The 12,659-nt window shown below is 40.2% G+C and overlaps 1 protein-coding gene across 14 annotated transcripts in view; it reads right to left on the reverse strand.

Moving 5' to 3' along the window:
* Window positions 1–12,659, reverse strand: part of PIK3C2G (phosphatidylinositol-4-phosphate 3-kinase catalytic subunit type 2 gamma) — a 370,973-nt gene that overhangs the window by 199,974 nt on the left and 158,340 nt on the right. For all 14 annotated transcript variants that reach the window (XM_039544583.1, XM_039544571.1, XM_039544579.1 and 11 more), the window contains 3 exons: window positions 8,189–8,303; window positions 6,049–6,179; window positions 1,924–2,112 (listed from right to left, as the gene is read on the reverse strand). In XM_039544583.1, the coding sequence (XP_039400517.1) occupies window positions 1,924–2,112; window positions 6,049–6,179; window positions 8,189–8,303 (435 nt within the window). The remainder of the gene's footprint in view (window positions 1–1,923; window positions 2,113–6,048; window positions 6,180–8,188; window positions 8,304–12,659) is intronic.

Consider the following 12,659-nt stretch of genomic DNA (forward strand, 5'->3'; position numbering starts at 1 on the left):
ATCCCAAGCACAAGTATTTACTCTTGGCCAGCCATTCCACAGGCTGTATTGGAGGAGTCAGAGTTATGACCTCAGCCCACCCTTCCATGCCAACCTGCAGAGCTAGACAGACTCAGAGTGGCGTGTACATTGCATCTTGTAAGGGTGTGCCACAGTTGGAAGGTGCGATTGTGGCTCCTGTAGGTATACCTGGACTAGTTTTGATCTAGCTATACAAAAGCTAGCTTGAGTAACAACAATGTAGTCACAGCAGCAGTGGCTATGACATGGTCGAGTATGTATCCAGGGTTTGGAGTGGGATTGTACTCAGGAGGATAGACTGTACTGCCAACTGTGCTGCAACAGCTAACATATTATTGTTACTCAAGCTAGCTTTCATCTAGCTAGATCAAAGTTAGCTTGGGTGTGCCTACATTTGCTGCAACCACACATCAGGACTGCAGTGAAGACATATCATAAAAGTGTGGCATAGCAACTGTGCTTTGTGAAAGGCTTTCAGGCAAGGTGAGTCACAATGCCTTTTGGAGCACCTGATGGGGCTATAAAACTGCATACCACACCCAATGCAAAGCTGGATCTTCAAGGAAGAATTGAGCCCTTTGTCTCCAGAAATGCCAACTGTGGGTGTAGCCAGAACTAGTTAAAGGTTCTGTTTTTGAACCTTGGCGTGTCCCCTAAATCACCATTAAGAGTTTTGCCAGTCTGGAGAGAGAACATCAATGTGGTGCTTGTCATTGCATTTGTTCCAACAAAAAAGGGTGCTCTGGTAAGTCATGAAAGCACAAAAATATTGCAATGATGGCAAACATGGTATGCACACATACACTGCCTGAGCACAATCACAAATATTCCAAAAGGCTTTCCATGCACTAAGGACCTAATCCTTCAAGATCTTTGCATGCAGAACTCCCAATAAATTTAAATAGGAGATGTTCGTATGTATGTGGGGAAGCTTAATACTTTGGATTCAAACCTAAACCAGAGAAGGGGGGTAAGAATAATGCTGGAAGGCAATGATCATCTGGGGTTAATATATCTTTAAGTATCTGTTTTTGTAAATGAGTAATGAGGGTATGAAGGGCAAAGGGATTAGGTGAAGTCTCCAAAACCTCTCCTTTTAATTTCTTTTCTAAAAACATGGTTTATAGCTAGTAAGTCAGTTTGCAAAGCAGGATTTGCAGGTTTAATCATAGAAATCTCAACACCCAGACAAGCAAGGGCTTGACAATGCATCATTTGCACCCTAATTTTGTCCAATTGTGTGACATTTTCACACGCAGATTTCTTAAAACAACCGCCTCCCCCAAAATAACTTCAGAAAATACATTGGCTGACACAGGTTCTTTTTGCTGGAGATTATGTATGTCACAGATTAAAAGATACCCTCAACAGCAGACACACTTTCTGATGCACAAAAGGCACCCAGCTCTCACTGAAAGTTAATGAGAGCGCAACATTAGAAGCCAGTTCTCAATTGCCCCAGGGGCAGGTGGCAAAGGTCAGTTCTAGATGTACACTTTGAGGTAGCATCTTGATCTAGGAGCGTGGTTCAGCCCCATCTCCATTACTCACTTTATGTCTGTACAGCAGTGTTAAGATGCAAAGTGCTGTATAAGTGCTAAGTATCTGACTGATCACCTGTTACTAGAAACTGAATGAATCCATCATATAGAATGAAATATGCTTTTCATTATCCTGGAAAATAGCGAACTTCTCAACCAAGAAGCCAGGGCCAGCGGATTCAACTGAAGGTCAGCTCAAGAGTTCCAATTACATCTTCATTTTGATACAGAGGCAAAGCTGAAAGCAGACAGTCAATGAACCAAAGCTTGGTATTATACTGAGCAACTCAAAGTGCTGAATCAATCAGAAGACTAGGAGTCTGTTTATTCTTATTTTCTGACTTTGTTAATTTTCTCTTACCTGAAAGTCAGAAGCCCAAGTGCCTCCAAAGGGTTAGAAAAGCTCCATTCCCTCAACACCGTGTACATTTCTGATATGCTCTTTCGATCCCAACTGGGGGCACTGCCCAGTACCAAAGAAAGGGAACAGTTTTCATTATTGCAGTAGGAACGATAAAACCATAAAAATCTTCTCTCTTGCTCCAACAACCTGGAAGAGAAGATTAGAAATTCAGTTCGAAATTAAAACCACCTAGAGCCTTGTGTAGCAGCAAACTATTGTAAAGAGAGGGCACTGCTTTCTAGCTACTTGTTCTCCTTGGGATTGGATATCATTTTCTGTGCATCAGCTCTTATGAAGAAGTGATATTTATAATCTGGATCTGTCAGCCTTGGGACGTATAAAGATGAACTCTCGAAAGAGATGCACATACAAATATTTCACTTTGCCAAGCTTGCGTGCTCTCTCTTTCTCTCTCTTTTTCTCTAGCTGTTTTTCAGTGTGTGCAGTTCTGGGCAGAGAAATTACTGTCATATCCACTGCCTATTCTATAGCATCTCTAATTAACTGTGGTGACAACTACTGATTATAACACAGCTAGTCAACTTTCACTCCCCCGCTCCCCACCACTGATCAACTCAGGTGACAGCATTCATATACATTCTAGGATATGAGACTTAGAAAACATGTGGCCTTTTTACTCTCTCCCTCTCACACACACACACACACACACACACGATTGTTCTTGGTCCTTGCACAGGGTGTGCAAAGAGGATAGGTAGGAAGAAAGCTCCTTTCACTTTCCAAGCCTCTTTCAAGGAACCAGTCTAGCCTGCTGTGCATCATTTTACTCATCTGCAGAATGGATGTAGTGCCACCTACCTCACAGAGAGGGGCAAATGTCATATTAATTAAATGCCTTGGCATCCCCCACTATTGCAAAAATCAGTAAGGCCATGAAAAGAATCCCAGGTTAATGTGTACCGTATGTCCTTCAATGCATCAACAATTCATATGCCTTTTCTTGGTCCATAAAACAAATAGCCTACTTAAATCTTAGGGTTCAGTATCATCACAAACAAACAAAAACTTCATCAAGATAAAATTGCTAATGTAAACAGGCAATCCTCATTTAAACTCAAGCTCTAAAAACAAGCTTTAAAAATGTACAATAAATTACAAATAGACAACATTCATAATTAACATTATAAATATCACTAAGGCTCTGAAAGAACATAGGAGGTGCCACACTAGATCACACCCATGATTTCATCTACCTTGTCCAGCATCCCATCTTGGACAATAACCAGCATCGGAGGTATCAGAGGAAGGTTCAAAAATCCCTGCTGTAGGTAGTAATGGGATAACCTGCCTTCAGGGAAATTTTCTCCTAACTCCCAGTAGCTGGAAGTTGAATCAAGCCCTGAAACATGAATGCTTGCATCCATTTCTAAACACTCCCTCCCCATGATTTCCTATAACAACTTTTTCTCAGCCAAACAAATAGCTTATCCCTTTCTGAATCCTACCAAGTTTTTGACTTTGGTAATATCTCATGACAATGAGTTCCATGGGTTAATTGTGCATTATGGGAAAAAAGATTTCCTTCAATCAGTTTTGAATTTGCCAGGCATTTGGAATAGGTGTTGGCAGTACAAACAATAAACATGGGGTTTAGTGTTGTGAGGAAAGACAATTTGCTTTCCTTAACTCAGAGGGGTGTGAGGAGAATAAGTTCATAATTGTGTGAGCTGCTCAGATATTATAGTGACAGAGGCCGCGTAAGAGACATTTTACCTACTAAAAAAACAGGAGTACTTGTAGCACCTTAAAGACTAACAAATTTATTTTAGCATGAGCTTTCGTGAGCTACAGCTCACTTCTTCGGATGCATAGAATGGAACACACATTCTATGCATCCAAAGAAGTGAGCTGTAGCTCACGAAAGCTCATGCTAAAATAAACTTGTTAGTCTTTAAGGTGCCACAAGTACTCCTGTTCTTTTTGCGGATACAGACTAACACGGCTGCTACTCTGAAACCTGTCATTTTACCTACTGTAATTTTTTACTAGTAGTAGTTTTAAGCAATTATTATAATAAATAAAGTATATTTTAAGCTTCAGATACAGGTAGTGGCAGCATGATCCATGATCTCCTTAGTATAGCTCAACAATTCACAGAGTGCTCACAATAATAGCAGCCAGCAATCCTTGTGTTTATGTGCAGGGTGTGTGAGTGCCACACACTGCAGAGGAGATAAAGCTTTAGCTTTTTGATGGTCTGTCATGCGTTCCTTTACACTCTGACAGCATTCAGTGAGACAGTGCAATTAGAGGATACCTCTTGCATGTTGACTTTAAGAGATTTTCTAGTTTCCCAACAGCATCTCCTGAACATGACAGTCTGTTCAGATTAAATCAGCTAAAGCTTAAAAATGGCTAGATAAAAGACCAGTGCTTTCTTGTATCTACCCCATTGCTCTTCAGTGACAGGGCAGTCTTCTCTTTCCTATCTTGTTTTGCTGGGTTACTGTCTTGTTTAATGGCTGGCTTTAAAGATTTGATCGGGGTAAAGGTTTTAGGTTTATCTGTCATAATAAAAGTTTATGTCTGAAAAGATGATCAGTCTAGGTGACAATAATACTTTACACATATATAGCATCCGAGGATTGTTGTGTTGATAAGGAGATTTCTTGGGCCCAACAAGGGATAAGATGTTAACCAACTCTTCTTCACTATTACAACATTAAGCAGTTAAGCATGGTCTGGCTTACTCTGATTGCAACAACCACTGTAAAAAAAATATCTTTGAACTTTTATTAACGGAACTGAAAAAGAAAAAACATCTAAGTTTTAAAAGCTTTAAAAAAAGTAGTACAGGTTTTTAAAAATATACAAATGAAGCTATAAGGTGTGTGTGAGAGAGAGAGAGAGAGAAGTGGACCATTTAAAATGGCCCTTCTGATTCTGTGTCTCGTCATGAGTGTTCATGATCTCACTTATAAATCTTATCAAAAGAATGTCCTCTTCAGAAGCTGATAATCCTGAGCACCATACTGAAATAGTTTTGGTTCTGTACTAACTTGGAAGTAATGATTGCCTACTGAAGCACCAATGTCACTTCTCGCAGCAACTATGTTTTCCTTAAAAGATTCTCATCCAAGTATTGACCAGCCCCAATCCTGCTTAACAGCCCTCAGTGGTTGAAAGTAAAGAAACTTAAATCACACCCTGTCTCTTTAGAAATGAGAAGAGGCGGTAACATTGAATATACTAGCAGTTTATTGTAGCCAACAGAAATGTATAACTCAATAAATATCTTTTCCCCAAAAAAATAAAATTAGTAAAGAAACCTTCCTTTACATGTGTATAACAAAAAATTATTAATTTAAAGAGAGACTTTATATTTATTTATTACATTACTATGACATCTTTAGCCTGTGGTGAAGGAGTAATGAACAAGCGTTAGAGACTTGTATAATGCAAGCACTGATACCACTAACCCCACTGTGGTTCTCGCTGTAATTGTTATTTTATACAGTATATAATGCTACTTGATAATATAACCTACATATGCCTAGGGTTACCAATCTGCCTGCCTGAGTAGATGATACAACATGTTTTGTTTTACTTATTCTTTATACGCCTGCTGTGAAAGCTAAATTCTGCATAATTGTTTCTTTGTTTACTAAGGAACATGATACAGATTTCCTTTCTAATGCTTGTATGCCACTTGGTGAGTACGATGGCCTAATAGTATGGGTTTATCATTATTATTTACTGGTGTTGGTTCCAGCCCAATTTTTAAAATTGCTAATACTATTATTATTGGAAATTATGTAGCTCGAGACAAATGTTTGTGCTTCTAATCAGCAGTTTGCTTCTAGTGCCAAGAAAACCAGAAAAGATAAAACAATAGCGACAACGTGTTCTAAGCCATAGAAAGGCATTGTCACCTTCACGGGGCTTGTTTTAGCTTCATTGCCACCTTTTCCTCTCGTCTAGAAGTATTACTTCATCAAATGAATGAAATCAGGCTATATAGGTGGGAAATTTAGCTTTTCAAGAATTGAACACATATAAGAGTGATTGATGGTGTTATGCACAGCATGCCAGATGTAAGCAGGAAGACTTGGGTGCACTTACAGCAAGAGAGAATGTTTCTGTGAAAGTCTTGCTATATGCTTCAAGCACTCTTTAGCTGGCTCTTCCAGGTCATCTCTTTTCTCTTCGGGCTCAGGTTTAATAAACTCCAAATTAGTTTCTGGAAAGTCAACCTATTAAAAAAAAAAGATGTCTTGCATATAAATTTGTATAAAAGGTTTCTCAGATATCTGCGTGTCCTAAATATGTAGAGAAAATGTGAACAATAAGGGGAAAAGGGAGACAGAATAATTGCAAAGGGGTGTCTATAGTATGAATGAATTTTACTCAAAACTATTGAGTGACAATCCTGGCCCCATTTCAGTCAATGAGAGTTTTGCCTTTAAATTTAATGGGGCCCGGATTTTACCTGGTGTATCTGAGCATCATTAGGTCTGCATGGGACTTCAGGTTAAAGGCTTCTCCCTCCCTGTTTTTAACTAGAGATGGGCCTGAGCTGCAAAGTTTCAATCCAGATCTGCACTTCTTCAGAATAGTGTGGGGGAGGAGGGGTTCAGAGTCCGCATATTGATTTGGATTATAAGAGACAGGGACCAAGCTGCAAAGTTCAGATCTGGATATTAATTTCCCCAGAGCTGGGAGATCTTCATACTAAGGGAAGGAGACAGGGGCTGGCACAGGCCCATTTTTAGTTTCATCAAGTTATGGGAAAAAACTCAAAAATGGGGGTTGCTTTTTTTTGGAGGTTCTATTCAATTTGAATCAACAGCATCCCCAAGTTTTGATATGTATCTGAAGTTCTTGGTTTTGCAATAGTAGGCTGGAGAATTCAGTAGAGCAGGCTGTTTATGGTAATTCCTTGTTTCTGATTGGCCTGTTAAGGGCTCAAGAACAGCCTCTCTTGATTTTTCTTCACTTTCACTTCCAGCTCAGTCTGGGAAGTTTCATTAAATAATGTAATAAAATGGGGGGAAAGCTGCTAACCAAACTTTTTCAAAGCTCAAAAGTATTTTGGGTTTGAGTGGCAGGTTAGATGAAAATTCAGTTTTTTAATACAGTTCAATTTGTGTATCATAGAAATTACATCATAATGTATGAAGAGACATTCACAGCAGGGCCAGAAAAGCAGTCTCTCTAACCAATATATATGTACATACTCATTCTCACAAACTATTAACAAAAAACACCACCAATAAATGAGCTCTCAGAATACAGTACTCCTAGGAATTCTAGCACACACCAGTCACATCAAAAGAGCTATTTTTAAGGCAGTATGTTCAGTGTCTCCTACTGTCATATTTACAGGCATAATTGAGTATGGGAAGGGAGTGAGAGATTCTTCTCTGCTGTTTCTTAGAGCAGAGAGACAGATTTTAAATTAGTAGCCTTCTACTGCCTCACCTTCCGTTTATTATTAATACAGAGGGAAAGCTATTTTAAGGAGCTGTCTGACGGTATTATTCCAACTAGAAACTCTTGTTCTTACTTATTAAAAAATAGGGCATTTTTAGGCCAGCCTCATCTATTCACATTACTTGCCTTTGTGCTTCATTTGCTAATAATGATCATTTGGTTTTTGAATATGAAAAGCAATTGGTTGTGCCTTTAAAATTACCAGTTCAATCTGCGAACAGGACAACACTGGGGACAGACAAAATGTCTTTTCAATATTTGGAGGCCATATACTGCCCTTGGTCTACACGCAGAGCTCACAGTGACATCAATGGCAGCCTGGCATTTGGTCATGGATTAAGAGCAGTATAAATACAGATGCACTTTGTAGCTCCTTCCCCACAGACCTTTCTGCAGACTCAGTTAATTGTTAGTTGCCTGCGATGTGTATAAAGATAAGTAATTCAGTGGTACACGGGATACAAGTGGGACAGAAACGCAGCTGTGAGAAGGGTACCAGGTCAGCAATTTATGTCAAGGAACATGGAAGAAAAAGTAATCTACTCAGTGCCTAACCCCCACAGCCTGTATCTGATTTAGCGAGTACGGTGTATAATTGCTGTTACGTAGAATTTTACTCCCCCACAATCAAAAAGGGCTGATAGTGTACAAGCAGAGGTCTCTTATGACTTTTAAACTGTGGGATCAGGAAGAACCGTGTAATCAATCATTTACTGCAAGTTGTTTGATGACAAGTCCTTGCTTTGCTTTCTCGAAAAGCAGTCCTTACCTGCAGTGTCACTAGTGCTGGCAGACTAGCGTCACAAATGCCCGGAGCTATCATGGTTGTTGGAGGCTCACTGTACAATGCCATGCTAAACAGCACGGTTCCATGAATGAACTTTCTGCAAATATCAACATACGTAGACATAATACCGCATCAGTACCGGAGATAAACCAAACAGGCTTGATTGAAATTATAGCAGAAACATTGAAATCAATGACTCGGGGAATAAGTATCTACATGGGTAACAAATATTTAATAATGGGCTCTCCAATCTATCAGAAAAGAGTATAACAAAATCCAACACCTGGAAGTTCAAACCAGACAAATTCAGACTGGAAATAAAGCATACATTTTTTAACAGTGAGAGTAATTAATCACTGGAACAATTTACCAAGAGTCATAGCGGATTCTCCATCACTGACAATTTTTAAAACATGGTATGCTCTCTAGGAATTACTTTGGGGAAGTTTTATGATACATGTTACACAGGAGGCCAGACTAGACCATCACAATGGTCTTTTCTGGGCTTGGATTCTATGACTCTACGAATGGGACAGGGCACAAACCCTAGGCTGGTAGTTCAAATCTGGCCTAGGTCAGTAATATCTGAAAGTTGCTGCCCTCAGTAGCCTATAAGAAACAAGTTTGGTAAATTGTCAGTCCTGGTCCACTGGTTGGGGCAATACAGAAGACTCCAGTTCAGTTCTGTGCTCCAACACAGACTTCTTGTTTGATCTTGATCTTGATCTCTTTGTGCTTCAGTTCCCCATCTGTAAAATGGGGCTAATACTACTTCCCTACCTTACAGGGATGTTGGGAGAATAACTACTCTGAGGTGCACAGATGCTATGGTAAGGGGGGCATATAGATATCTAAGATGGATAGAAAATATCCACCACCACAACTGGCCATAGTTGTGCACCCTTGCAGTAAGCTGAGGCCCTGAAACATAACCTCTTGTGTCAGAGGCCCAGTCTGAGGCCTGAAGCCTGAACCAAAGTACTTCCAGGCATTGCTAAGCAAAAGCTGGGCTGTAAGCCAGAGGCAGACCTCACTCACGGAAGTGGTGAGAAGAGGAACTTGTGCCAAGATGACATCAGGACACTCCACAAACATAACAAGGAACAGGCAGGTGCATCTTAAAGACAGGACAGCATGATGGATAGATCTGTTTGCCTGGGACAACATGATCAAAGGGGAGACAGCACCCTAATGAGCCAAGTGGCTGTACCTCAATACATCAGTAGGGCTGAGTAATCTGTCCTGTAACTGTATAAAAGTAGGTCCCGGAGTGCGCATCTTTATCCAGTCTAGGGGGCAGTGGAGTGTCCCGCTACTGACTGAGCTGTGTCCATTGCCAGGGGGCACATATTCGTAGTACGTCCTGTAGAGTCTATAGGAAACTATTACTGTGCTTCGTTTGACAATAAACCTGGCTCGGGTTCCTTTGTACCTTACTAGAGTCTGTGGCCTTTGGGGTTTCTCTCGGGGTTTGCTGTGTCAGCTATCTGCGCAGAGCCGGGGCAGCACACAGAGGGAACATGCACGCAGCCAACTGCTATCATCATCGAACAAGAGCAGAGCACCACACCGGTAGCTACTGACAACAACTCTATTTAGTAGTATCAGTCTGGAGGACTGAAGGGGCATGAGGACTGAAGCACCCATAGAAATGGTCCCTCTAGGAGGAGGAGATAGTGCAAGCTTCCCCACTCAATTTGTTCAGTGGATAAAGAGAAGATTATGGCCTCTAGCACGTCTCTGAGCACTACATTCACAAACAAAAGTCTGATCAGAAACATGCATGCACACTGTCTTCAGATAAAAAAATTCCAGGTCAATATAATTCATTCAGTGGTGCCTGAATACATTTGGAAAGACATAGGTGCAAGTCCTAATCATAATTAATCCACTCACTTGAATTAAGATATAGTATATCTGTTTTGCCTTTTAATTTACTCACATCTTAATGGCTGGTGGGGTTAAGATCAGAAATCAGATGTATGTATAAAAGGGCATATTCAACATTTTTTTCTACGCCTAAATAATTATTTTTAGTGACAGGCAAATTTTTACTACTGTTAGCACTGCACAATCAATACAGCTGTGGGAGAATGAACTAAATTCCTTTCTGCCTACTAGAGCATCAACAAAATGGATAAATGAGTTCAGAACACAGAATCTTTAGCAGTGATGAGGATATAAGAACACAGATGGGTTTTCTGATCCCCGTGTGAGTTTGCAGCACTGACAAAAAAGGAATATTTTGAATTGCAAACTGAACTAAATTGCTATAGAGTCATTGAGACAAGAAACATGGAAACCCTGCAATGTCATCTTTGCAGCCACCATTCAGAGTAAAAGCATAGTCTGTTTTTTGACTTCTGAAGATATTTGGTGGTAGTAGTGCAAACACTATTTCACTGAGAGAGCAAAGTTCAGGAGGATCAAAGACAAATGATTTTCAAAAGTTTGTTTTGCAGCTGCAGGTGTATGGGAAACAAAGAATACTGATGTGAACAAGAAGATATTAGGGGGAAACTAGTTGTGAAATATGAAGCTGTTCACCTTTAGGCTGCTAGTTTGAATTCAAACCAGATCAATAGTGACTGAAAGGTGTTTCCAGCTGATGTTTACTTGGGTGAACTTTATGAAATGATTCACTGCTCTTCAGCTCTTTCTTTCACAGCAACTCACCATAATCAGCATTAATTGATACTATTGTTAGCAGTCTTAGATGAGCAGCCAAGGGTTGAATGGACATGGAGGCCAAACTACCCTCATCCCCTTTTATTACCACTAATCATTTATACTTGCACTACAAATGTATGCAGTACTTTAAAAAAATCCATAGAGCTGTGGTTCCTGACCTGGAAACCTTTGAGAGAGGTAAGACGAGGAATGGGGCAACTGTGAGGGCAAAGGAGGGTGGGGCAACAAGGTAGGAAAACAAGGTCGGAAAGATTTGATAAAAAATGTTTTTTTAAGGAGCTATTTGAAGAATGAGTGTGCAGGTGCCTGATGAATGAGAGCTAAGGGACTGTTTTAAATGCCGGGGGCAGTAGAGGAAATAAGCAGTAAGGAGAAAACTGAGCAACATGAAGGCGAATAGGAGGAAGCAAGAGCAGAGTAAGTAGGGCAAGTTTATACCTGGTGCTGAAGGAAGTGACAAGAAGTTTGAACTTGATGTAGTAAGAAGCCAGGAAGCCAGCGAAGGGATAAAAGAAGGGGAGACTACAAAACATGACCAGCCCACAGAGAAGAAACATAATAGTTTTGATTTGGAGTGGCTGATTATGAGAAAGCAGGGGGCATCCAGAAGGAGATTTCTGAGACACAGTGGACTTCAATAACTCAGACATAGGTTAGGGGTTTGTTATAAAAGTGGATGGGTGAGATTGTGTGGCCTGCATTGTGCAGGAGGTCAGACTAGATGATCATAACGGTCCCTTCTGACCTTAAAGTCTATGAGTCTATGTGATATTGGAAAGAAGGCAGAGTTCAAGGTTAAATATCTGGGAATCATCTGCTTATAAGTGGCAGTTAAAACCATGGGAGTCAATAAAATCACCCAGGGAGAGTATGAAAGGAGAAGAGTGGATCAAGAAAAGAACACAGATGGGCCTGTGGAGCTAAGATCGGAATCTAAATCAGAACTTTCTGGCCCTGACCTACCTGTAGATCAAACGCTGAATTTTGCCAGATGTGGGTGCATGCATTGGGGAGAAGAATGGGAGGTGAGAAAGGGTGATATGGTACCAAATGAGAAGCTAAAGAACTGGTCAGCAAGGTAGGAGGAACACAAAGCAGAATAACAGAAGCATAAAGTAAAGAGGAAGCAGAGGAGGAGATATTTTTGTTTGATTAGGAGATAGTGATTACAATATAGAGAGCAGCAAGACTGCTTGAATAGTGTAGAATTGGAAAAAAAGGAACCAGTTTATGTGGTTGGATAAATATGTAGTATTTATGACACACACACACACACACACAATGACATAAACACACTGATTCAGTGCAATCAAATAAAGTAATACAGTAATTTGTGTCATTCATTCATTCCACACACACGAATGAATGAATGACACAAATTACTGTATTACTTTATTTGCTTGCACTGAATCGGTGTGTTTACATCACTAAGTCAAACTCTTTAAAGAAGGACAAGCCTAAAGTCATATGAGACACCCAGGGGAAGAGGGCTCCACAAGAATACAGAAACTACACATCATTTAAAGCCCAGTTTCCACTGGAGCCCCCACAGAATTATGGTGCAGTTACATGGATTGCCGGTCTCTAGAACCAAGTCTGGAGACAGGATGGCAATAACTGGGCATTTCTTTTTGCATAGAAGAATGATGCAAATAGCAAGAAGAGCAGGTGGTATAGCATGATGGGATGATTCTGAAAAGGAAAGGGCCAACAACTAGAGCATTGATAGCCAACAACTTCACTAACATTGTCTATCTATTAT

Source organism: Mauremys reevesii, linkage group 1, assembly GCF_016161935.1.
Source record: "Mauremys reevesii isolate NIE-2019 linkage group 1, ASM1616193v1, whole genome shotgun sequence".
Lineage (NCBI taxonomy): Eukaryota > Metazoa > Chordata > Testudines > Geoemydidae > Mauremys > Mauremys reevesii.